General features: G+C 45.2%; 1 protein-coding gene across 9 annotated transcripts in view; it reads left to right on the top strand.

Moving 5' to 3' along the window:
* HDAC7 (histone deacetylase 7) overlaps positions 1–12,100 on the top strand; it is a 257,378-nt gene extending 245,278 nt beyond the window's left edge. For 8 of the 9 annotated variants that reach the window (XM_058173337.1, XM_058173334.1, XM_058173335.1 and 5 more), the window contains 5 exons: positions 2,258–2,376; positions 4,020–4,153; positions 6,720–6,804; positions 8,266–8,398; positions 10,751–12,099. In XM_058173337.1, coding sequence (XP_058029320.1) covers positions 2,258–2,376; positions 4,020–4,153; positions 6,720–6,804; positions 8,266–8,398; positions 10,751–10,793 — 514 coding nt within the window. In that variant the 3' untranslated portion in view covers positions 10,794–12,099. Of the gene's footprint in view, positions 1–2,257; positions 2,377–4,019; positions 4,154–6,719; positions 6,805–8,265; positions 8,399–10,750 lie in introns of all 9 variants that reach the window. The other variant, XM_058173332.1, reaches the window with a different exon arrangement.
* The last annotated feature ends 15,230 nt before the right edge of the window (positions 12,101–27,330 follow it).

The raw sequence follows: 27,330 nt of genomic DNA, 5'->3' as shown, positions 1-27,330 counted from the left end.
GTCGGGCTCTCCACATATGAGGTGGCGCATCAGGGGAGGAGTTCCAATCCAAGCCAGCTTCCTCCCTGACATGGTTGGGACCTGCTCCAAGCCGCCTAAAACTTCCATGGTCTCACAAAGAGGGCTGGATCATGGCCTTCTGTGGGAAGAGCACGGGCCTGCTTTCAAAATCAGACCAGTTACAGAGGCTGAAAAGTAGCCCAAGGAAGTGAGATATTGGTCGACAGTCTGTTCTTTAAAAAAAACAAAAAACAAGGTGGGGAGGAGGTAGAGGAAGAAATAGCAATTTTGTAGCTTGTGAATTGATGAGCCTGGAATTATACGCACAGAGCTTGCTTGATACTAGAGGATCCAGGAGGTTGGGGGCCGGTGGCCATTGGTCAGGCACCTCTCATGCTGAGTTGCGTTCAGTATACCTTCTCACCAAAGCTATTGTCATCTGTTTAGCTTTGTTTCACATTTTTGTTTGGATTTTTAAAAAGTAAATGCAGTCAAGGGTGGGGGTAAAGGGAGGTTTTATACCTTTCATCTTCCAGGCAGGTTTGGGGTGGGATTTGCTGCTAAAATTGCTATCCACTTGAGCAAAATTGTTTATGTGTTTATTAATGGAAAAAATGCTGAAGAGGGAAATGGAAAAATGCTGGAGGGAGGGGGTTCACACACACACACACACACACACACAGAGAGAGAGAGAGCACTGTTTCTCCAAGACAAATTCAGCCCTCAAGAATGTATCTGGTATGAACGATTTTTAAAAAGTAATTTCCTGAGGGAAAACTGTATGTGGCTCAGCATCTCATGTGGTTGGAAGAGTCATACTTTGGTGTCCCATTTTAAAAAATTAACTGAATTTATGTCCCATTGAAAGAAGTGGGATGAATTGGGATGAGGGAGGGCAACAGGGCAGGAATTATTTCAAGATGGCCTCCCTTCCATTCAGGCAGGGGCCAAATCCCGATTTGTTCAAACTTAGTACGGTGGTGGGATTCAACCCATTTAACAACCGATTCGGTGAAAATGCTTCTGCGCATGTGCGGCTTCCGCCACGCTGCGAGGGTCAACCGAGGAGCCTTTCAAGGCCTGCTCCGCTCCATGTTTGCTCTCTGGGGCAGCGGCTACTTCTCTCCGCTGCTGCTGTTGCTGGGAGAACAAGCGTCTCTTGTGCAATTTAGCAGCTGTGAGCCACTGCTTTCCTCCAAGTCCCATCCGGAAAGCACTGTGGCACAGAGAAACAGCATTCAACATGGCTTCTGCTTCTCTGTGCTGCACACTTTCCAGATGGGACTTAGAGGAAAGTGGAGGCTCACAGCTGCTAAATTGCAGAAGAGACGCTCTCTCTCTCTGCAAGAGCAGCAGCGGAGAGAAGCAGGTGCTGACCCGGAGATCACATGAAGCGTCTCCGCGAGCGACCAAGCCTCGGCAAAGGATGGCTGCAAGTTCTCTACTGCACCAGCTAAGAAGAACTGTCCAGTAGTTTGAAGCCAGAGGGAGGTGGTGGCATGCGGGCAGAGACCCGGGGCAAGGCTGGAGCTGGGAAATGGCACATTCCCCAATCCGGCTGAGATGGGCAGCAAGCGGGCAGAGGTTCTTGGGCAAGGCCAGAGCCAGGGAATGGCGTGTCCCTGGGCCCCGAGCCAAAAGGTGAGAGCGGCATGCTTACCTTTGGTGATCAGAGCAGGCAAGGTGCGGAACGAGGCATGGAGATTAGTTGGACCACATGGCGAAGGAAAGATAATATATAGGGTGGGGCGGGGCGGGCAGGTCTAGACAGTGGTCGATTTTACCGAACTGTGCAAAATCATAACAACTGGTTTGCCCAAACCGGTTTGAACTGGCTGAATCCCACCCCTGCCTTAGTGTCAATATGGGCCTGAGGAGGTTTAGTGATTTCCATGATTTTCTAAATCATTTAGGTTAACACTGTGCCTAGTTGCATAACTTCTTGTCCTTTCACATTTATACTTCAGCGTATCATGGAAATGAATTATTGCAATTTTAAAAAATAATAAACAATAAAAGAGATCTAGCAACATTGCGGAACTGGTACAAATGAAAAATTGCATGTGTAAGATGGTTGCTTTTTAAAAAAAAAATCATACCCCATCCTGGCCCATCACTCTGCCTAAGCAAGGCAATGATTTATGTTGTGAATAAAAGCCTGACGCATACAAGGAGTCCAGAGAATCGCTGAGGCTAACCATCCTGATTTAATTTAATTTCTGAATTTAATTTAATTTAATTTCTTCCTCCTTTGCAGGACGGTGGTGATGCCAATTGCCCAAGAGTTCTCCCCGGATGTGGTGCTGGTATCTGCAGGCTTTGATGCAGCTGATGGCCACCCTCCTCCTCTGGGGGGTTACAAAGTCTCAGCCAAATGTAAGGGTCCTTCAGGGTGACAGTTAAATCAGTTAAGAGTGGTGGGCACTCTGATGGGAGAGCGAACAGTTTGCTCTTTGCCCAGAGAGAACATCTGTCCAGATGTTGCCTAAGGACTCTTCAGCATCTCTAGGGCAATACTTTTGAGAGCTTGAATGATCATTAAGAGGGAATGCGCCAGAGAGGACATCTTACCATATAATGGTTTCCTTCAAGTTTCCATTTATGATTCTTTAGAACAGGGGTGAAATACTCCCGTTTTGGACCGGATCACCTGACCCAGTAGCGATGGTGGCAGGTGGTTTGGAGAACCGGTAGCAAAAATCCCTGCTCCTCCCCCCCACCATGCCCACCCAATGCCCGGTCACCTGCTTCCCCACTTGCCGCTTCTTTTGAAAAATGCTTTTAAAAGGTTAAAAAAGAGGCTTTGACGACCACAGCTGAGCCACGTGATCGTCAGAGCCTTTTTTTTTTTACTTTTAAAACCATTTTTTTTACAATTGATTCGGCCAATAGGTTGTAAAAAAATGCTTTTAAAAGTAAAAAAAAGATTGCACGCCACAGCTGATCATCCCCCCCATGCGCTGTTCTACTTACCCCATGCCTCCTTTTGGCATGCACTACGTGCGTGCATACCTTGCATTTGGTGCATGGTGCGCACCGCGCATGTGCGTGCACAGCGCACATGCGCAGTCAGCAAATTGGTAGTAAACCGGTTCAGATTTCACCACTGCTTTAGAAGCATGTGAAAGGAAACCAATTGTCGTGTCCCACTCCTCCGCTGACGGCTGGGTCCGGGAAATCCGAATCAGGCTTGCCTCTGCAGCTCTGCCCAAAGTCCTAGCAAAGTCCTCAGAGCAGGCAGGAGACCAGTAAGTGACTTCAGCAAGATAAGTTTGACTTTTGCCTGACTCAGAGACTGCCAGAAAGTAGCTCCTTTATATAGGCCATGGGGTGTGGCTCCATGACTCAGCACTCATTAAGGCCTGCCCCTCCCTTCCCTCTGTTGCCTCCGCCTCTCCAATCTTCTGATGCGAGGGTCACTCCAATCAGCTGTTCTTGGAGTAAACCCTCCTCAGGCTCACCTGCTGTGGAGGAGGGGGAGGGGTCTAGCTGCTCCGTTTGCCTGGGCATGGAGTCAGGGCTGGGGCAGGGAGATGCTCCTTCTTCTGCAGTTTGTGGGGGCATGGAGCCAGGACTTGGGCCGGAAGGCATACATTCCTCAGTGTTGGGGAGCAGGTAAGAAGGCCCCGGCTGCTCTGAGGGCGGGCAAGACACAACACCAATTATGACAAAGATGAGTTGTGTGTGCAGGCTTTTCTTCTGTAATGTCCAGTTATAGGCTTTGCTTAGAGACCAGATCTTTGCAGATGCAGAACAAGGACACGATACAATCCTTGAACGTGCAGAACATCTTCTCTAGCAGGAGAAGGGATGTGGAGAGGGTTTCAGGAAGCTAGAACATTTGGTGAAAGCAGAGTTAGATGACTCGCAAAAGGTTTCTCTTCTGTTCATTTTTTTTTTGGGGGGGGGGTTAAGGATGTCCTCGGTCTCAGCCAGGAAGGGCTTGTAGTCTTGTCTTTTCTCAGAGAGACACTACCAGAGAGGTCTGATTCCCTGGTTTCTTTTGCTTTCCTCTGCAGGTTTTGGTTATATGACCAGGCAGCTGATGAATGTGGCTGGTGGGGCTCTCGTTCTAGCCCTGGAAGGAGGCCATGACTTGACCGCCATTTGTGATGCTTCGGAAGCCTGTGTGTCTGCTCTACTGGGTAACGAGGTGAGTGGATTTGGAGCACCCCCAGCCTGTCTCACTTGGTAGAACAAGTAGACACCTTCAGAGAAAAAAAAGGTACTGCATTTTTCAGAGTATAAGACGCACCTTTTCCCCCCAAAAAAGAGGGTGAAAATCTGGGTGCGTCTTATACTCCGAATGTATCCCCGCCCAGCTTCTCAAACGGAGGTTTCAGAGGGTGAAAAAAGCATCAGAAATGAAGCTTCAGGAAAAAAGCCTCCAAACGGAGCTTCAGAGGCTTTTTTTCTGAAACTGTTTTGGAGGCTTTCAGAGGCAGGGGAAAAAAAGTTTTTTTCTGAAACAGAGTTTCAGAGATTTCAGAGGCAGAAAAAAAAGCAAGGCACAGAGCTCACAACCAACTAACCTGTTGCTAAAATTTACCTCTGGGAACAGCTGATTGGGGGTATTCCAGGAGGCCAATCCACCCACCAATCAGCTTTTTTCTTATTTTCTTCCCCAAAAACGAAGGTGTGACTTATATTCTGAAAAAAAAACACGGTAGTTTCACATATTATCTGCTCTTCTGCCATTTTGGACTTTAAAGGGAATAACCAGCTTTTTGAATTGCACTCAGGGGAAAAAACACAGAAGCCAGTGCTGTTCACACAGCAGTGGTGTAATATGGGCAAACCCTGGAGTGACAAGAACTGCATGCATCACCAGACTCTGGATAATTTCTGGATGGTCTTCAAGAGCCCATGTAAATTACATTTCAATAATCCTACCAGGAAATGACCAGGGCATGAATGGCCAAGAAGATCTTGGATATGGATATGTGCAAAGGGCCCCCCAGGCCAGGAAAGAGACCAGCGGACTGTGCCACTCCCCTTTAATAATCTGACAACTTTCACTTTATAGATACACCACATTGGAACATGCAGAGGGGTCATTTCTAGCAACTGTGGCCAAACAAAACTCTATCCAAGTATTTGAGCTGGCTTAACTAAAAGTCCAGTACAAAGAGCTCTGAGCCAAAGAGGCTCTTTTGGCTTTTAAAGGGCATATAAAACCACTCCAGCCCCAAATAATAACTCGATGAGTCATTTGGGAACCTCATGATACCATCAGTTCCTGGTTCAGAAGTTGGATGCACATGTACACAGGAAGCCCATTTCTGTGACACTGCCCATGCACAGACACATCCCCATTTTCTCCAGTGCTATTGGAGCGGAGCAACTAAGAGGCAAGGGGAAACCATGGAGATCCTCCCCTTGCAGATGTCTGCAGGTGTCAGAAACAGTGATTATTTTTTTTTAGAACATTCCTTGAAGAGAAAAAGAAAATTTAATCCCTCTCAGTTCTACAAATGTTAGGCAGGGTGCTTAGAAAAGCTCTCCGCCTTCGCAATGCTGATCATGATCACTGTGTTTCTGTCCTCATGAGCTGTGGCAACCAGTGATTTGTTCTGCCAGTCAATATCAGGTGGTTACTGGAAAAGCTCAAAACCCTCCTCACAGCTGGGCAAGCCAAGTAGGTCAGCTCAGAGGTCTCAAGGAGGATATGGGTTATGCGCCCACAATTCAAAGTGTGTATATTCCTTTTTGGAACATATTGAATATTTGATCTTGGTCGGTTCCCCCCTCATCCCAACCATTACCTCACCCGGGCACTGATGCAGGACCTCCACAGCTGCTTCAGATGTCCGAGAGAATTATCAGACTCCCCATTCTTCTCTTGGCAAGGGTCATGCCTCAGCAATGCTCAACGGTCTTTCCAACATCAGGTTTGAATGAAGATCAAAATGGATTGAGAACAATCATTTTCATTCCAAAGTGACTGGAATTGGATGAGCACCATTTCCTTGCGCACCTTTTCCTAGGACGAGAATGTTGGCCAGCGGCCTATATTAATAACTTCTCAAATCCAAATTAGTTTCAATGATGGCTGCTTTCAAATTGGCGGGATTCTCTTCTCCTCTCGCTTTTACAACCTCCTTACCCAGCCAATTGTCCCTTCATTGATAAATGTAATCAACTATGACAGCCAAAGATATAGCCCAGGGTGCCTGGCTGCATATCTATTAACTTACATCTCCATGCCCATTTATCACTCTGTCCTTGTTTTTGCCAACTTCACACAGCTGCAGGTCATGCTTTTCCCTGAATGAAGAGCCTTCCTTATCCTCTCCTCCTTTTCCTATTGATTTTATTTTATATGTGTCTGTGTATATAAATATATATGTGGGTGTGGGTTGAATTGCTTCCAGTCCAGGCAATCCTTCCCAGAGGTTTTGTATAACTCACTCTAAACATGCCTCTTCATTTAAAAGAAAGTCCAGCTTAGTTACTCACAAAGAGCTACAATAGGGAAATCCCATTATTTTGTTTATGAAAAAAAAAACGATCCTGCCTGATGTAGAGCCATGATACTCTGGTACCAAGCTGTGATCCTTCTTCCAATTTATTTTTTGTGGCCTGCTGGCCGTTGCCTTTCAGCACGCACACCTTAGCAAGCGTAACCTTAGCAAATAATTCAGTTGCTGATCCCTTACGGCCTCTTTTCTTGCCTCCTTTGCTCCAAATTTACAGACAAACCTTCTTTTATTCCACAGCTTGAGCCTCTTCCAGAAGAGATCTTGCAGCAGAAACCCAGCACCAATGCTGTGCACTCCTTGGAGGCAGTAATCCAGGTGCAAAGTAAGTGGAGGGGATTCCTCTTCTTGTGAAGTAGAGAATGGACAGATGGAAGAGAGGGACTGCTACAAGCAGCTACTTGGCACTGTAGTGGTCTGCGGGGAATGCCTTTGAGAGGTAGGAGGAAGAGGCACAGAGGACTAGGCAGTGGTCAAATAAGAGGCAGCTTAGCCTGCAGAAATAATGGGACTGTGGCTAATGTCTCAGAGGGGCCCTCCCTAGTGTCCTGGGCCTTGTATTTTCAGACTTACAAGATTCTGTTACTGTAACTTTACAATAATATTAGTACTCATCGATAAAACTTCTTGTCTGGACTGCCTCTGAGGGTTGATACCAGTCTTACAAATCTGAAAATAATCTCTCCCGCATTGCCTTTGCAGCCAAAAAAGCTGGGGGGTGGCATTTCTGAGACATTTGCCACACACCCATTCTTTTTAAGTGTTTTTTTTTAAATCAGGGCAAGCTGGTCTACCCAAATATGGGACGGAGCATACTGCTTCCGCTTCCACCTCTCAGCCCCAATCCAGGACCCTTCGCAGGCAGTCGCTTTCGCAAGAAACTATTTTTGTGTTAAATTGATATTTACTGACAAGGAATTTACCTTTATTTCTTTGTCGGCAAATATAAATTTAACACACCCATTCTTTTTGTGGGAAAATCTGCCTTTTTGGGGCCTAGCCTGCTGCTCCTGTTCCTCCTCCTCCTGTTTCTCAAGGACATTCTCACTGACCATATTTAACAAATTCTTGAATGCAATGATACCAGTGGGGGGTTTTTACTGGTTCGCCCCGGTTCAGATGAACCGGTAGTGGTGGTGGCGGGATGTTCCACCCACCCGCCTGGACGACATCACTTTGCTCACACGTGAGTGTGCTCACGGTTCCAAACCGGTAGCGAAGGTAAGTGGAACCCACTACTGAATAATACTATTGTTAGTATAGCAGTAATAAAGAAACTGAATGGTACAGTGGCAGGTTAAAGTGTGGGAGACTCTGATGCAAGTTAAAACAAAAAACAAAAAACCTCTCAGCCCAATCTGCCTCACAAAGTTGTGATGAAAATTAAAGAATTCCAGGCGAGAAGGATGAACTACCCATGCAACTTTAGGATCTATGGAAAGAAAGGTAGATTCTTCCGATTGTGCGCAGTTTGCAGTCTGAAACTGCAACATTTTTTAAAAAATTTGAATTGTTCCTAGATAGCCTAGATCTGGAATACCTAGAATCCAGCTAATATTGTGAAAAGGGTTAAAAAAGCACAGGTTATGTTCCAAGCTTGCTGTACTGAGCCTTTAACTATCACCCGGTGCTGTTACAGCACATCTGATTTTGTATGGTGGGCATGGAGTTTCAAAACAAATTCCCTCAATTTGGATCCTTGGATACACTGTATGACTCGGTGAAGGTGGGTCCCTCTGCGCATCGTGTGCCAGAGCGGATACTGATCCTGCCTTTTCTCTCCTAGGTCAGTACTGGAGCTCTGTACGTCGTTTTGCCCCCACTGTGGGGTATTCGGTTTTGGAAGCCCAGCGTCATGATGTGGAAGAGGTGGAGACAGTGACAGCACTGGCCTCACTTTCTGTAATGGCTGAAAAAAAGTAAGTGTGTCTCTTAATTATTAAAACCACCAGTCTGCAATGTAGTGTTCTGGTCCGCCAGCAGCCTACGGAGCTGGCAACGGAGTCAGACAGCAATGAGGCTGAAGAAGAACATGGACCAGTCCTGGAGGCTGAGGAAGGCCTGGATGAGGGCTCTGCGTCGGAGGCAGAGGTGGGGCCAAGGCCATCGGGGAGTGAGGTGTGGACTCCAGAGCCTCCAGAGGCTGACAGTAGTGAGGCAGAAGAACAGGAGGAGCCTGTTCCTAATGCACGCATGAGAAGAGCTGCCAGAAGGCAAGAGCAGCTCAAGCAAAGAGGACAACTCAGGAGTCCAATCAAACACTGTTATCGTGATGCTGTTTTTTCCAAAACGGTGGCTCTCCCCTTCGGTCAGACTTGATCAACTCTGCACACCTCCCCGGAGCTGCGACTTGGACCCGGTTTTCATCTTATTGGCAGATGCACCACAGCTATTTTTCAAGACCAATTTGTGAGACGTCCCACAACATCTTGACAGTGGAACTGCATGCAGTTGGTAAAACGGGGAATGTTCCTTCTGCCCTTTTGGCAGGGAGCTTTGAATTAAAATGCTCCAACAGGCAAATAGTTCTTTCAAAATAAAAAATGGCCCCTCCCATAAGGCTTAAAAGATCAGCAACGGTGTTTGGGCTCTTTGCCGGAAAATAACGTTGATAGCTTTGTCTTGTTGCATTTGTTTCATATCGGTGTCTTCTGAACTTTTGCAAGAAAGGCCTTTGGCAGTTTGCCTAATTGGACCAAGGTTAGTGATAGGACTGAGGAATTTGTGTTGGGAGGAATTTGCTTTAGTTTAGTTGAACTATGTTCTAATAAAGTTTGTTTGTTTTTACACTGACTGAGTTTCCTACTACCTACTTGGGCCTGGGTCACAACATATAGCTATCGGGAAAGACAAGGGTATCAAATGTTGAAGCCAGGCTGCCAAGGCTAACTTAGCAGGGCGAGAGGTGCTTCTGAAGTCAAATATGTCTTGGGCAACAGCACCAATCGAAGGCCGACCCCGTCAGATCCCCATTTTTTATTTTGAAAGAACTATTTGCCTGTTGGAGCATTTTAATTCAAAGCTCCCTGCCAAAAGGGCAGAAGGAACATTCCCTGTTTTACCAACTGCATGCAGTTCCACTTTCAAGGTGTCGTGGGATGTCTCGCAAATTGGTCTTAAAAAATAGCTGTGGTGCATCTGCCTATAAGATGAACCGGGTCCAAGTCGCAGCTCCGGGGAGTTGTGCAGAGTTGATCAAGTCTGACCGAAGGGGAGAGCCACCGTTTTGGAAAAAACAACATCACGATAACAGTGTTTGATTGGATCCGGGAAACATGAATTTAAATCTGCGCTCTCCCCTGGGCTTGGGTCCAGCCTACCTTTTAAGTTGGGATGATGGTGTTTAGTGTAGTAGCTGTGTGGTCATGTGGAAGAAAGGTGGCTAGGGAAGACAGGGTTTGCCCAAACTAATCAATTCCTACTTATTTTACTTCACACCCCCTAATTAAAAATAAGAGCATGCTCTCCAGAGCCAAATCTAAGGGGCAGAACCCTAAGGTCAGACCAGTGGTGGGATTCAAATAATTTAACAACCAGTTCTCTGCCCTCATGACTGGCTGGGTGGGTGTGGCCAGGGGGTGTGACAGGCAGCACTCGGCCTCCTGCACCCCCCTGGGAGCAAAAACGGGCCACGTGGGGCGGTGTCGCACCCCTCTGTGCCCCATTTTGGGCCTAGTAGGTCCCCCTGCAGCCTCCTGGGAGCAAAAATGGGCCACCGGGGGGGGGGACGATGTCACACCCCTCTTTGCCCCATTTTGGGCCTAGTAGGTCTCCCTGCAGCCTCCTGGGAGCAAAGACAGGCCACTAGAGTTGGGGGGGACTCCTGGTAGGGACAGAGCCAGCCAGCAATTTAACAACCAGTTCGCCCAAACTGGTCCATATCGGCTGAATCCCACCACTGGGTCAGACTGGCCTTTATCCTGGAACCATCCCCAAACTATTTAATACAACCATGTAAATACTGTTCCATACTGTTGTATTTGGGGCAATTTCTGCTACATTCTGCATTTTTGGGAAATCCTTCAAGAGCAATCCTATGTGAGATACATCTCACATTATGATGCAATTAGTGATAGGCAGGTTCCTGGGGCAACTCAGCTTTCTGACAAGACAGATCTCTCTGCTTCCTTTGACTCCCTCCCATCTCCCAGAACTACAAGTCCCAAGCAGGACTTGAATGGTTGACCAATTTATCTCCAAGCAAGTGACATAGCTTGGATTTGATCAGTGTGTTTTCCTAATCCTTAATGTCCCGGCTTCTTCTGTTTTAGGCGGCAAGGAGAACCAATGGAAGAAGAGCCCATGAACCAATGAAGAGCTGTTCTATCCTCCACCAAGAACACATCATTCTTTGTGGCTTGTTACTCGTATCACAGTCCTGGCTCCCATCTGCCGCACAGCCCACATTACCCTCAGCCACAAAGCTGGAAAACTGACTCCCAAGTGCAGGCAGAGAGGCTCTGTAGAAGAAGGCATGTGGCAGACCTTCCAGGATTCATAGCTACCCCTGGGGGTGTTACCATGTGCACAATTCTGCCAATGCAAGCAGCAGAAACAAGAGGACACAGGAGAGCAGCTATGTGGACTGCCAAATTGGACATTGTACTCTGACGTCGGGGTGGTGTCTTTCCCCTCCAGAACCAAAGATGTCCATAGAGTGATCCTGCTGTACAGGAGCCCAAGTCATTCTCCTTTTTATAAGCAAATCTTGGTTCCTCAGTTGAGGATGTCCCATCATCAAGGGAGCTGGACTGTGCATGGAGAGAACGTTCAGAAGACAAACATTGGATGTCAGACAATGGCCAACATCTTTATAGGACTGATCCAGCCCAGTTCCTACTAACCACTGTCCCAATTACACTTTTTTGGTCTTGGACCTTCTTAATTTGCACTATTACACAGATCACACAGGCACAAACTTCGTTCTACCTTCCATAGGATTTTGTGGGAACAAATTGCACCTCCTTGTGGACTTGAGTCCTTGACTTGACCATTCCTCCAGCACCAAGGCACTATGAAAATGCATAGCCCTGTGGTGCTTGTGCCTGGTTGGTTTGTCCAGATCCATAAAAGTAGGCAGCCTTATTCCAAAGAGTAAACTTCAGGGGTGGGAAACGGGGGATGGATACTGTGAGCAAGATAGATTGTTCCTCTATTATCTCAACCAGTATGTGGCATTTGAATTCCCTGTGACTTTCATTTCTTGGGGATTTCTTTTTCTGTACCTGCTAAAACAACAACGCAAGTGCCTATGCAAGGGCCTTATTATTCAAGTGAGGAGTTAGTACCTTCCATAGCCGTCCAATCTTTGCGGGATAATGGAAGATAGCGCATTCTAATTTGATCAGAGAGGCTGCTGCTGGCACAACCACTTTTCTACGGATGAAAGGCAGTTCAAGTGAAATGCGCATAATCTGTTTTGCTTTCGTATCCATTGCTGTCTGCATGTGCTGGAAAGTTGCGTTCAGTCGCAGCCTCCCAGCGTGTGAGTGAGAGGCACCCATGACAACGATCCACACATTCCTAAATTGAAGCATCTTCCACACGGGACATTTGTCGTCTTCAAAGGGGTCTTTCTTACTGCTCGTAGTGAGATTGTGTATTTGGGGGTGGGGGGTGGGGAGGCCGGGCAAGGTATGGAAGAAGGATGTAAAATATATACCATGTGCTGGATCTAAGCCACCCAGTAAATTGAGCCTTTGCTATAGTCCTAAGTATGTTGCTTTCTTTTCCCCCCTCGCAGCCAAAAGCAGAATTATTTTTCAGACGACATTGACATATGCATTCCGATTCCTCCAGCATCAACAACACAATGCAGATCTGTCCTGCCACGCAGCAGCGTGAATCGTCCCACTGTAGCTCCCTCCTGCCACATGGATCCCGTGGGGAATAAGTGAAGCAAGACTTGAGTTGGAATGCTGTGTATAGCAGTGTTTTTTAAAAAGCACACCTGAAAAGACAGCCATTAGTTTCATACATGCAGATAATGAATTTCTTTTTGCTCAATGTCTTTTTTTTTTTGTATCTGGCAGATTCTGGCGCTCTCCCCTCCCAAATGAAATCTGTGAGTAGAGAAATTACAATGCCATCCCCAGAGTGGACAGGATCTAATGATCTGGAAACAGATTGTGTTGTATCAGATAAAAAAATGGACAGTGCAATTTCTTGGCATTTTAAGAAAGTAAAGAAAGTGCAGCATTGAACATGACCGTAAACTAGACAACTTCATGCGGTTATAAGGGAAAGGAAAACTTCAGCTCCATTTGAAAACCAGGAAACCCCTGATCCTACTTACTTAAGTTTTTCCAAACGATGAGTCTGGAGTTGAAATGTTAAAGACAAACTTTAAGGGGTCACTTACAACAGTGGTCCCCAAGCTTTCCAGCTTTGTGGACTGGTTGTGGGGGGAGAGAGGGGAAGAATCCACATTCCAGTTCCAAATGGGCCACAGCCCAGTACTGGGCCGTGGCTTGGGGGGTTGGAAACCCCTGACATACAAGACTTGGCGAGCTCTGGAACAGATAATTTATAGAAACACACAGAGAGAGAGAGAGCTATCGTCGATCAGGTGAGAAAAATCTGCCCTTTTACCTTTTTTTTTTACATCAATGAGAGTGCAGGACAAAAGAATAGTGGTATAGATTATTGGTTCAATTTACTTCTACGAATTCAAAGCATCAATCCACCTAATCCTGACTATCCTTTGGGCAGGGAACCCAGAACAATTACCCCCAGGGTTGTGTGCACTGTCTGTGTGAAATATAGGACGGTTCACGTGCCACGCTCAAGACAATCTATTTCCGGGAGGGGGGGGCGGGAAATCAAGGATTCAGCTCCAGGCAGAGCACACGTGGTGCCACAGGAAGTGAAGCAAAGAAGTATAAAAACCTTTAATTGCTTCCAAACAAATTGCCTCTGCAAATAAGCAGGATCAGCATAGTCAAAAGTGTGATATTTCAACATGAAGTAGAAAAATGGAAGTTATTTTTATAAATCGGTCTGCCAATGATGGAAAATATTCTAAGAGTATGTGGAGGGGGGAAACATACCTTAATGTAGCATGAATATTGATTTCTGGAAGTTCAAGTGTCCCTTTACGCATTCTCAAGTTCACATCGTCTTTGAAGAGAAGGATGAATAGAAACAAAAGGGGGTGGGGTGTTTATTTGTTTGTTTGTTTTTAATCTTATTGTAGTAGAGCCTTCCCCAACCTGGCGTTCTCCAGATGTCTTGGGATTCAAATGACAAATCACAAGATCAAAATTGTGGGGCAGCAAATGAGGGAAATTTCGATATGGGGTTTCCTTGGAAGTGATTATTTGATTGTCCTTGAACCGCATCAGTAATACAAGTAAAATAAAAGGCAGCTATGGATATTTTGAAGTTGGGCTAGTGATACCCACCCATTTGTTAATCATGCTCATTAAAATCTATTAGCTGCACTCAATCCAATTCAGCCCTGCCCATTTGGAAGGACATAACTTTAGATCGTGTTTCAATTGCATTAAATGATTTAATAGATCCCATACACATAACTAGAGGGGAAATGGGTATCGTAGCTTGGCCAAACCACACAGAAGATGATGCCCTAATGTCTCAGTTAACCAATGTCCTGCTCTGTAATTCCTTTAATTGGCATCTTTCATCTTTGTCCCATGGTACTAGCTTTGCATGGGGAAATGCCATTCTTTTCTAACAATTCTTTGAAGCCTATTAGTCAGAAAATCATGTATAAGAAACAGCAGGGGTGAAACGTTTGGAAGAAAGGACTTACAGCCTGGGACTGCAATGGAGCAGATGTAGGAACTAAGATGCCCAACAATACCTTCTGATGCTCTTTGTGTTTTCCGCCCAACTTGTTTTGATTGGTGGTTAAGCTGTAGCCTTTTTCATTATTTGGAAACACCCATAGACTCACCTCAGGTAAAAGATGACAAAGACATGGTAGAAAGCTTCATGGGAAGCGTATGTGTCTGTGTATATTGGAACGATCTTACCAATATGTCTCCTGATAAATTGATGGGGTTTTTTATTGGCCATTCTCATAATAATAGATATTTTATGAGAATACCAATAATATGCATTAAAAACTTCAAACGTTGGGGGAGGGGGAGTCTTCTGATTAAACCAGAAACACTGAGAAGAAACCAGTGTTGATGCACAGAGGGAAAGGCCATAAGAGGATTACATCTGTCATTCCATTATTCAGTCTGAATCGGGTGAAATCCAGCAGGTTCTGATAGGTTCTGGAGAACCAGTAGCGGAAATTTTGAGCAGTTCGAAGAACCGGTAGCGGAAATTTTGAGTAGTTCGGGGAACCAGCAAATACCACCTCTGGCTGGCCCCAGAGTGGGGTGGGAATGGAGATTTTGCAATATCCTTCCCCCAGGAGTGGGATGGGAATGGAGATTTTACAGTATCCTTCCCCTGCCATGGCCACCAAGCCAGGGCCACCAAGCCATGCCATGCCCACAGAACCAGTATTAAAAAAAATGGAATCCCACCATTGAAACTGCTACAAAAAATAACCAGGAGACTGCTTATCTTAGTCATTCTATCATATATGTGAAGATCTCAAGCAGGTCTTTGACTGGGGTCTGTAGGAGACGACCAGCATGAGCCCAAGGAAGAGGTCAAACATGACAGCATTCATGAATTCCTTGGTGCCCACAAGAGTCCAGCCCACCTTGAATTCCTTATCTACCGCCAATTTGCTTTTGACCATTGGTAGTTCAGATTCTTATAGGGAGCTTAAGCTTACAATAAATCTTTATACCCATTTGAACTGTCTAGATCAGGGGTGTCAAACTCAAGGGCCATAGGCCGTATCCGGCCCATGGGGTGCTTAGATCTGGCCCTGGAAACAGCAAATGTACCTCTGCCAGTGAAAACAGAGCTCAGAAGGGCCACACAAAGCACTCCCAAGCTCTGTTTTCACTGGCAAAGGGTTGCAGGAGACCGTCGCAGCTGAAAACAGAGATTGGGAGTCCCTTTTTGCTGGCAGAGAGCTCGGGCCACCACAGGAGCCCCCGACATGAGTGACCTTGAACTGGCCATGCCCACCCTGGCCCCAGAGGTTAAACACAACCCTGATGCGGCCCTCAATGAAATTGAGTTTGACACCCCTGGTCTAGATCTCCTGATTTCCCTGTCGCTTGAGAGGGTCCTGTTAATCGAAGAGACTACAGTAAAATAGATTATTTGTTATTGTTGACACTTATACCAATTCTCATACATTGCAAGGGTATGTGGAGATAACCTTGGGAGACTGGCCCAGGACAGCATAATCTGCAGATGGCTAGTGGGTGGACAAGAGGCTCAAGAGAGACCTTTTCTTTTAAAAAAATGGGGGGGGGAGGAAACAGGGAGATTGTACTTTCTGACTTGCAAGACTCTGTTAGTAGCTTTATAGTAAAGCAAACCTAGCTGATCTGATCATGTTTCCTGTAGGTCTACCTGGTAAGGCTGAAATCACAATCTTGCTAGTCTAAAAGTACAACTCTTCCCCCACCTCCACCTAGCTGTGGATTATGCTGTCTCTTATCTGACCATCCACTATGCAGAGTCTCTGGACCAGCCTCCCAAGGTCATTCTCACATTGCATTGTGCACATAAATGAATTCAAATGTATTTCCATAAACTAGGATGCAGGGGTGAAATGCTCCCCGTTCAGACCAGCTCGTGCGATCCGGTAGCGATGGCAGCTGCTGGTTCGGAGGACCGGTAGCAAAAATCCCTGCCCCCCCCGCCTCTGCTGAGCCGCACCATCAGCAGAGGGTTTTTTTTTTACTTTTAAAAGCCAGTTTTTCTTCAGCCGAAACATGCCTTTAAAAGTAAAAAAAGCCTTTGAGGATCCCGCCCCTCAGCTGAGATCGGCAGAGCCTTTAAACTTTTTTTTTAAAAATGTAAAGTCTCCTCTGGCGATCTCACCTGAGTTCTTCATCAGCAGAACCTTACTTGTACTTACTTGTAGAAAACATGTTTTCTACAAGTAAGAGTTGAGATTCTAAGGCACTTACCTGATTACTGATGAACACATGGCTTTTTTCCCAGCCCGAAAGCAGTTTCACTTTCAGCCCAGACAGAATCAATTGCTTAGCTAATCTATTTCCTCAGTGATCAACTAATGCTGGCTGGCTTTGTTGGCTGAGGAACTCTGGGAATTGAAGTCCACAATAAAATAAAATAAAATAAAATAATAAAATAAAATATTTGTGCAGCTTTCTGAGATTTGGTGTGTTTCTGTAGGGTTTCACTCCAACTACACAAACACACAAAATCTCAGAAAGTTGTATGTGGCATTTTGTGTGTGTGTGTGTCTGTGTCTGTGTGTGTGTCAGTTGTGTTGTGTGTGTGTAAAGTATGAAAGTTGGTTTTTAAGCTTTTTGTGGCTGTGTGAAGTGTGAAGTGCAGCTGCTTTTACATTGTGTGTGAGTCAGTTGTGTTGTGTTGTGTGTGTGTAAAGTGTGAAAGTTGGTTTTTGGTACCTCTTATTGTTTTTTATACTTTGTTTATTATTTTTATTATTTATTGTTATTGGCCACGCCCACCCAGTCATCTGACCACCTAGCCATGCCCAACAATTAAGCCACGCCCACAGAACCGGTAGGGGAAATTTTTAGATTTCACCCCTGCTAGGATGGACATGGGAATCGGTCCTAGAGAAATGGTGTACATATTACTGATGTAAGCATTGCACTTCATTGTTATGTGAAGTTGCTTTAAAAGGAGGCAAGATAATTTCTATAACCAAAGATAATTTCTATACTACAGTTGGGTAGTAGAAAACTGGACAATCACTACATGGCAGCAAAAGGTTGGTATTTCCTGTTGCTGTCTCAGGTATATGATCCCACTAATGCAACTCAAAGGGTACAAACTTCATTCTTCGTGGAAATGCACAGTGTACAGACCAGCAGATCATGTTTAATAGTATTTCTATTAGGATCATGAGAAACGGTCTATAGCAGGCATCCCCAACCTTGGCAACTTTAAGCCTGATGGACTTCAACTCCCAGAATTCCCCAGCCAGCTTTGCTGGGAATTGAAGTCCTCCAGGCTTAAAGTTGCCAAGGTTGGAGACCCCTGGTCTATGGTATACAAACACAAAAAAGAGTGAGATGGAAGAAAGTTATATTTGTATTTGCCAAAAATAAAAATAGGATGAAGATACTGTGGAAATAGCAAATCAAAGTTTGGGAACGCCATATGCCAAGACAGTATGGGGCGCAGGGTGGGGGTAATGGAAATGGAAGATTATGCAAGAAATTGAAAAGTGTCAGGGGAAAAAAAATATTCTCAGGATCGGAGAATACAAAGGGCCTCATTTTTCTCATTTATCATGGAGTGATGGAAAAATCCTGTGGGTGCAAGCTGCCTTGTTTGCGCTGTTCGGTTCCAATTCACAATGAAGCCAAAGCCACAAGCACTCTTGAAGCCTGTGTCATCCAGGAACAGCTACTGGATGAGTCAGACACAATTGGCATTTGTTATTGGAGGCCCTCTGATGTTAGAGATCTCAGAGCCACCATAATTTGGGGTTCAGTGTAAAACGGAATGTTGAAAGCTTTGAAAAGTGGTTTGCTTTGACACCCAAGTCACTACACCCAAGAAAATGGGATAAAGAAGGAATTTAAAAGACAGCAGGGGGAGACCGTGTGAAAAGTTTGCACTTGATGCCAGATTCCATGCAGATGCCAGAAGAGCACCTGCCAATGGTGTAAGCTTCTCTATTCAAACTATCATCTTTGAACTTTGCATCAACAGCTGTAAGGCATCAAAAGAAAGGTGGAAACCCACCGATGCATAATTCAGTACCACAAATGGACTTCCCTTAGGAAGTCTTTCCTGGGATCCTTCCCAATTAATTGTTGTGGCCCACCAGCAGAGCTGGCAGCAGATTCGGACAGTGAGGAGGTAGGTGAGGACATTGGCCAATCCTGGAGTCTGGGGAAGGCTCTGATGAGGGTTCTGCATCAGAGGCAGAGATAGGGCCAGGGCCGTCTGACAGGTATCAGTTGCCTTCGGAGTCAGGCATCAGTGAGGCAGACAAACAGCTGGAGCCTGTTCCCAGTGTGCACATATGCAGAGTTGACAGATGAAGGGAACAGCTAAAGAACAAGGGTCAGCTTGGGAGTAAGGACACAGGTGGACGATGAATGCCCACTCCCAGAGGGAATAAAAGAGAAGCGAAAGGGGAGTGGAGTCTGCAGGAGACAATTAGTTTGCTTAATTGGTTCATGCCAAGTTTTGAAGATACCAGCCTGGCAGCTCCCCAAGCCAGATAAGGTCTGTGACTGAAAATTCACCCTTGACAGACTTTGCCGGATGTGAATGAGAAGAATTCACAGTAACTTAATAAAAAGGGGTTTTTGTCGGGACAAGGAGTCTGCTTCGTGGTTTGGGGAAGCATAGGTCAGAACATTAATGGCCATAAAGAAAAGTGAGTTTAAACTATAGTAGGGATTGATAGAAAGATGTGTTCCTTTTTTGCTTATTCAAAAAGTATAGCATTATAGGGAACAATCTCAACTTCCTTTCCAACCAGTTTCCAACCAGGAAATTGTTATACTAACCCAGGGGTTGGCAAATTTAAACAAAGTTTAAGCCACAAAGGAAGCCCCCATTCAATTCTGGAGCCGACCGGAAGTCCGGTTCCCCTATCATAGTCTCCTCCTAGCGCAACGTCCTTTTTCCTCTGCTGACCAGAAGTCCGGTTGTTCTGTCCCCCCCCACCTCAGTCCGGGAGACATGTGAACTGACTCAATTAGCCAGCAATTTAGTCCACGGCAGCTATCAGCTCTGGCAGCAGACCAGCAAACGTCTGCCAAGGTTTTCTTTATCTTCCCTGATGCCGGCGTCACAGAAGCTCGTTACTGAAGCAACCAGGAAGTCAGGAACAAAGAGCAATCCTGGCCAAATGCTCATTAAAATAGTTCAGTTCAAGTTTTCTCCAGTCAGTTTGTTTGTTTTGTCCGTCACGAAGTAGTAGAGCAGCCCCTCTTGCTTTTATACCCTGTGGGGTGTGGCTCTGTGATTCAGCACTCTCTAGGCCTGCCCCACCCCTTCTTTTATTGTTCCTAACTCTCTTGTCTATGAAACCTGGGATCTAACCAGGACTGATTGTCCACAGCTGGGTCTAGAAGCATTGCCTGGGCGGGGGGAGATACAGGAGAGAGAGGCCTCGTCACCTCCTCCACATGGCCTGCCTCTGGCTCCTGGAGCTGAGCCAGAGAGGCCGGCCCTGCAGAGGGGAGCCCCGACAGCCCTTCCCCCTCGCTCTCTGAGTCACTTTCTGGCAGGGGCCCAAGGCCCGGGGGGTCTGGAGCCACAACACCGGTTCCCCCATCATAGTGTCTCCTCCTAGCACGGCATCCTTTTTCCTCTGCTGACTGGAAGTCCATAACCCCCACCATAGAGTCTCCTCCTAGCGCAGCATCCTTTTTCCTCTACCTGTCCTAACTGAAAGCCCTATCAATTGTGGAGCTGACCAGCAACAGGGAGCTACAGCAGAGGGATGAAAGAGCCATATGTGGCTCCAGAGCTGCAGGTTGCTGACCCCTGTAATAACAACCCTTCCCTCAACTGCTATCTTCTACATTCATCTTCACTGCAGCTAGCATAGGCACCATCCCACACGCCTCTGCCTCGAGCAGCAGGTAGCCACATCTGCCAGTCATGGAGGATCTGTTTTGCAGATATGTTGTCCAACCAGGCTTTCCCATTTCTAACCCGAAATCATACTTGAATTTCTGCCTATGCAAATTATATTGGCCCAGAACTTAAGCCTGAGGTGAGGAGTATTGGTGCCCTTGTGCCAGCGAAATAGAGTTGGTACCCCAGCATGGAACATCTAGTTTAGTTCACTGGTGCAGTGGCACCTCCATGCCAAGATGCCTGTATTCAAGGCAGCTAACTCAGGTTAGGGACACTAAAGTGACTCCAAAGAAGCAGAACAGAATCAAGAAATCTGGTTGCTAGAATAACAAACAGACAAAAATCACTTGCTAAAGCTGAAACTGTTTTGAAGGGCATGGATGCAGAGAGTCGAAAAAGATCATAGTCCAATGTAAGTGAAGAATCTTGGCAGAATGTGAACATGGGAAAGGGGACTCTCTGGCCCACAAGCCAAGCTCTACCCTTGTTTTATCTTATATCATTTTCTGCAGTATCCTATATGTGTTTTCACCTTGGGTATACCTGATGGTGCCCTGCTGGTTTCCACATGCTGGCACTGAAGCCTTCTCCCACATGGACCAACAAAATTCACTTTTGCTGTGGAGCCTAGAAGGTGGTGGATGGGCCAAGTGGCAGATAGATTTCTCTTCTAAATCTTATTGTCACCTCCCTGCATCTATTGCCTTATGAGAGCATCAAGTGCTGCATGTTGTATGATCTCAAGTGAGGTGGGGAACCCAAAGCAGATATAGGGGAATAAAAATGCCAAAAAATGGGGAATTTGTGGTTTTTTTTAAAAAAAATCAAGTGGTATCTAACTGGATTGCATAAGATGGAGTTTTAGAAGAGTTTTGTCATCAGGTATCTGCAGCTAGTAAAACCAAAGCATCTTGTCCACTGTTTGTCAGTTTGCTATCAGCCCCAAAGCAACAGGTTCCTCACTTGTCCTGAGGTTATTATTATTATTATTATTATTATTATTATTATTATTATTATTATTATTATTATTATTATTATTATTATTATTATTATTATTATTTACATTTATACCCCGCCCTTCTCCGAAGACTCAGGGCAGCTTACAGTGTATAAGGCAATAGTCTCATTCTATTTGTATATTTACAAAGTCAACTTATTGCCCCCCCCCAACAATCTGGGTCCTCATTTTACCTACCTTATAAAGGATGGAAGGCTGAGTCAACCTTGGACCTGGTGGGACTAGAACCTGCAGTAATTGCAGGCTACTGTGTTCTAATAACAGGCTTCTTACAGCCTGAGCCACACCGCGGCCCTATCATGCAGATGCAAAGCAAATTAGAAATGAGAGGGGTGAAATGCTCCCGGATCGGAAGGGATTGCGCGATCCAGTAGCGATGGCGATCCGGTAGCGATGGCGATCCGGTAGCGATGGCGATCCGGTAGCGATGGCGGCTGCTGGTTCGGAGGACCGGTAGCAAAAATCCCTGGCCAAAAATCCCTGCCCCGCCCCCTCGCCCCCCCTGCCTCTGCTGAGCCGCACCATCTGTAGAGGTGGTTTTTTTTTTACTTTTAAAAGCCGGTTTTGCTTCAGCCGAAACAGGCCTTTAAAAGTAAAAAACAGCAGAACCTTACTTGTACTCTTACTTGTAGAAAACATGTTTTCTACAAGTAAAAGTAGAGATTCTAAAGCACTTACCTGATTACTGATGAATGCATGGCCACAGCCCGAAAGCAGTTTCAGTTTCAGCCAGACAGAATCAATCACTCAGCTAATCTATTTCCTCGGTGATCAACTGGCTGGCTTTGCTGGCTGAGGAACTCTGGGATTTGAAGTCCACAATAAAATAAAATAAAATAAAATAAAATAAAATAAAATAAAATAAAATAATAAAATATTTGTGCAGCTTTCTGAGATTTGGTGTGTTTCTGTAGTGTTTCACTCTAACTATACAAACACACAAAATTTCACAAAGCTGTATGTGGCATATTGTGTGTGTGTGTGTGTGTGTTAGTTGTGTGTGTGTAAAGTGTGAAAGTTGGTTTTTGAGCTTTTTGTGGCTGTGTGAAGTATGAAGTGCAGCTGCTTTTACATTGTATGTGAGTCAGTTGTGTTGTGTTGTGTTGTGTTGTGTTGTGTGTGTGTAAAGTATGAAATTTGGTTTTTGAGCTTTTTGTGGCTATATGAACTGTGAAGTGCAGCTGCTTTTACATTGTGTGTGAATCAGTTGTGTTGTGTTGTGTGTGTGTAAAGTGTTTAGTACCTCTTATTGTTTTTTTATACTTTGTTTATTATTTTTATTATTTATTGTTATTGGCCATGCCCACCAAGCCATTTGACCACCAAACCACACCCACCAATAAGCCACGCCCACAGAACCGGTAGGGAAAATTTTTAGATTTCACCCCTGGATGTAACACATCAAAGTGTCTGCAAAGCGTGATCAGAAAAAGCAAGATGGTAGCCACAATTGTGCTATTGAAGCTCCAGAACGTATCTAAAAGATGGACAGATTGTGAGGCACCCTCCTCCAGATATTGTTAGATCACAACTCTCCACTTGCATTTACTCTAAGATCATTGGAGTCTTGTACAGCGAGAGGTTGCGTCACACCAATACTCAAATCCTTCCTCTTCAGATCTGTTTTCAATTGATGAGGAAGGTACACATTGCTATTTATTAGCAAGTTTGCCTCTTTAATTATTTTTGTTATCTTTGAGTCCATCTTGACTCATAATTACTATAATGGACAAATCAAAGCAGTTTCCTAAGGAGCATTTTTGGGAAAAGTGTACATTCTTCCAACAGTTGGAAGGGACCTTGTAGTTCATCTAGTCCACCACCACCCCGCCCAAGCGAAGACCCTACCCCATTTCTGACAGATGGCAATCCAGTCTCTTCTTGAAAGCTTCCAGTGATGAAGCTTCCACAACTTCTGAAGTCAAGCTGTTCCATTGGTTGATTGTTCTCACTGTCAAAAAATGTATCCTTATTTCCAGGTTGAATCTCTCCTTGTTCAGTTTCCATCCATTATTCCTTGTCTAGCCTTCAGAAAATAGCTTGATCCCCTCCTCTCTGTGGCAGCCCCTCAAATATTGGAACACTGCTATCATGTCTCCCCTGGTCCTTCTCTTCACTAAACTAACCATGCCTAGTTCCTGCAACCATTCATCGTATGTTTTAGCTTCAAGTCCCCTAATCATCTTGGTTATTGTTCTCCACTTTTTCTAGAATCTCAGTATCTTTTTTATAGTGTGCTGACCAAACCCGGATGCAGTATTCTAGGTGTGATCTTACTAAGGCTTTATAGAGTGGTATTAGTACCTCACTTGATCTTGATTGTATCCCTCTGTTAATGCAGCTTAAAGAAAGAGTGATTGGGTCAAAGTTACCAGGATGAGAACTCAAATTTCTTTCCTCCTAGTCTTCCACCTTAATTCCTAAACCAAATTGGCTCTCATATTACATCACATAGTCCCCTGGAAAAGTTTAGAGCAAGGGTCTCCAAACTTGGCAACTTTAAGACTTGGGGACTTCAATTCCCAAAATTCCGCAGCCAGCATGACTAGCTGAGGAATTCTGGGAGTTGAAGTCCACGAGTCTTAAATTGGCCAAGTTTGAAGACCCCTGTTTTAGAGCATCCATGGAGCCCTTAAATCAGGCAGCACTAGCTCAGCTTCTCAGCCTGCCATCATAAGGGGGCGTTTCTTGTTGCAAGATATTGCTGCTATAACCTGATTGCGGTTGGGAGTGGGTGGGGGTTAAATGTGAAAACTATCCCTGATTGGTGCAGTTTACTCTGATGTCACAATGGCTCAAGTGCAACAATGGGGGGAAATGTTTTTGACCTTGGTGCCTGTCCTAAAGGTACATCTGGAGTGAAGAAAGAAGCAAAAAAAAAAAAGTCTTCAGCTTTGTTGTTTCCTGGCATAAACATTTCAAAGGAAATTAAGCAACGGGATTGCATTTTGAGGCACTGCTTTAGATTCTTAAGGCTATTGAGGTCTCCAGAGGCTGACTTAATTCTCAGGTGAGTTAACCCAGAATGGAGTTATAGCCCAGCATAACTCAGAGGACATTGTATGAAGTTGGCAGGGCCTTCAAATTGTGTGCCCTTTGGTGAAATGCATAAATTTAGGAGTCCTTCATCCCTTTATTGTCAAGACTTTTACAAGAATCCCCTGCTTAATTTCTGTGCCAGAATGCTGCTATTGGCAGGGGAGCAAAGACAATAATTTTTAAAAAGTGGCATTTGCCAGGTTAGGACACCACTTTCATTTATTGAGATGGGTCTAGGGTTTCAAAACTGGGTGAAACACCCTAAAGACAATAGATCATTTAGGCCATTCTTCTCCCCATCTTAGGAAATCAGCAGGAAGAGAACACGAATAGAATAGAAATAAGCATTCTGGTCACTTGCTAATGCCTGCAGGTGAAACTGGTTTGAAAGGCACAAAAGCAGCTGCTTGAAAAAAAAACACTACAATCTCTTTCCTTCTCGGTTCATGTTTAGCCGTATTCGTATACAGGCAGCTGAAACACAGTCTCGTTCATTCCCAGTGGGAGATGGGAACTGTAGTACAATACAGGTGGAGCAAGTTGGAAAAAAAATGTGCTGAAATGGAAATGTCCAGCTCTCTCTTTTTTTATCTTTATGACCCATCCCCATCCTTGTTTTCAACAGGATTTGCATGTGGTCTAATTCTGTACGTAGTTCACAAAATAGTTGTGTGTAGCCTATAAATAAAGCCCATACAACAAGGACTTGGTTAAAAGAATTTTAACAACTCAAATAACATGCAGGTTACAATGTACTAGAAAAATGTCCTTTTTCAGACCAAAGTCATCCCTTGGTGATGATCAAACTTATTAATCCTTCATAGTAAGAAGCAATACAAAGCTGAATCAGACTGTTCATCAAACTTGGGGTAGCATCCACTGGTGATCGGAGGTCATCCGTGACTGAAAGGGATCTGTTGTGGATCCCCCACTATTTGATTCTTGAACTTCAGGGAAGAGTAAGCCAATAGGTGTGACTGAACTGTGACCCCCCAGTTGCATCCGTTAACAAGGCTAATGGCAATGGATGCTGGGAATTGTAGTTCAGCATGCAGCTAGGGATGCAAAGATCAATCTAGTATTGGCAGGCATGCTCCCTGCATTCATAAATGGCATGGCTAAAGTACAAGCCTGGATTTATTCTCACCCAGGCTCTCCCACAAACAACCCTTAGAATTGAGCTTTTGGTAAAGGTGAAGACCTTTCATTCTTTACCTTGTGATATAATTTTATGTTTGTGGATATAACCAAGCAAAAGTATTTAGTTCTTTCTGTGCTTCTATGTTCATCCTATTGCCATAAAGAGTAGCTATTTTACACCATGCCTATTTAGGGCTTTATCCAGTGGTGAAATCCAAATTTTTTTACTACCGGTTCTGTGAGCGTGGCTTGGTGAGTGTGGTGTGGCTTGGTGAGCATGGCAGGGGAAGGATACTGCAAAATCTCCATTCCCACCTCACTCCAGGGGAGTTTACTGCAAAATCCCCATTCCCTCCCCACTCCTGTGGCCAGCCAGAGATGGTATTTGCCAGTTCTCCGAACTGCTCAAAATTTCCGCTACCAGTTCTCCAGAACCTGTCAGAACCTGCTGGATTTCACCCCTGGCTTTATCCCAGTGGGACCTAAAATGGCCGTTTCAGTTGTTGTGGGATTGCTAGAACTGAGTTTAAGGTTGAGAAAGCGGGAGCCAAAATTTAATACAAACCAGGTTTCTGTCAGGATGCTTGCAGGCAACGCTTCTCTTCTCTTATGTAATCATTCCATCTTATACAACAATTTGAAAGCAGTTGGCACAGGATCCAGACACGGTCTTCTTCTTCATGCAGCCTTCACTTCCCATCACTCCCTACCCCCTCCGCTCCCTCCCGCCCCATTTCTTACAAGCCAAAAGTCACCAGAGGAAAAGAAGGCAAAATGCCCAATGGTAATTTGAAGCTCTACAAGCCATTCTTAGCCATCTCAGCCAAAAGGGCCATTTTTGAAAAAGTTCTTACTCTTGTGAAAAAGGCTCCCATATTTTTCCCCCCTACTTCGTTCCCAGCAGGCTTTTGGATCCTTCTTTGTGCTCTGCCCTTCTGGTGGTGAAGGGGCAACCAAAATGTTTCCCATTATGTCATCCTCTGCTATTCTGCTGCTTCCTGATTTAAAAAAAAAGAAACCCAAACCCAAAAAACCCTCATGGGAGAAACACTCCCCTGATGCCTCCCCTTGGGATGGAGTTGAAGCATGGGAAGCCAAGGAGATCGCACATCACTGGAGAGATGATGCCACTATGGAAGACTGAATGCTTGCAGATGTCCCTTGGATATCTCCCTACAACTCTAGGTAGTCCCCCTATATATCCTTCATCCGTGCTGTTCTTTGCCATCACATTGGATGGGAATGATGAAGTGCAGAAGGCGTTTTTCAGCACAATACGGGTAGTCCTCAACTTACGACCACAATTATGTTGTTAAGAGAGACATGTGAGAAGCGAGGTCTGCCCCATTTTAAGACTTTGCTTGTCACAGTTGTTTAATGAATCACTGCTGTTGATAAGTGAGTAACCCGGTTGTTAAGTGAACTTGGCTTCCCCATTGACTTTGGTTGTCAGAAGGTTGCCGGAGGTGATTTACGTGACCTTGGGACACTGCAACCGTCATAAATATGAACCAGTTGCCAACCGTCTGAATTTGGATCACATGACCATGGGAATGCTGCAAAGGTCATAAGTCCTGAAACGTGGTCATAAGTCACATTTTTCAGTCCCACTGTAACTTTGAACGGTCACTAAACACACTGTTGTAAGTCGAGGACTACTTGTACTAGTACCAAAGCACCCCATTCTGAGAATTTTTTCTGGGTCCAGGATTTAATCTGAAGCCATGAAATGACACCATAGAAAGCCTGCTTCTGGGTGTACACAACTATTTCTTTTGCTGGAGAAAGAGAGAGAGGGAGAAAGAGGGAGAGAGGGAGGGAGAGAGAGGGAGAGAGAGAGAGAGGAAGGGAGGGAGAGGGGGAGGCAGAGAGAGAGAGAGGGAGGAATAGAGAAAGGGGGAGGGAGGAGAGAGAGGAGGAATGGGGAGAGGGAGGAGGGAGAGGGAGGAGAGAGGGGAGAGCGGGAGGAAGAGAGGGGGGAGGGAGGAGGGAGAGAGG

Source organism: Ahaetulla prasina, chromosome 2 (genome assembly GCF_028640845.1).
Source record: "Ahaetulla prasina isolate Xishuangbanna chromosome 2, ASM2864084v1, whole genome shotgun sequence".
In the NCBI taxonomy this organism is placed as follows: Eukaryota; Metazoa; Chordata; class Lepidosauria; order Squamata; family Colubridae; genus Ahaetulla; species Ahaetulla prasina.
The sequence above is the reverse complement of the archived record's forward strand: the minus strand, read 5'-3'. Positions and strand labels throughout refer to the sequence as shown.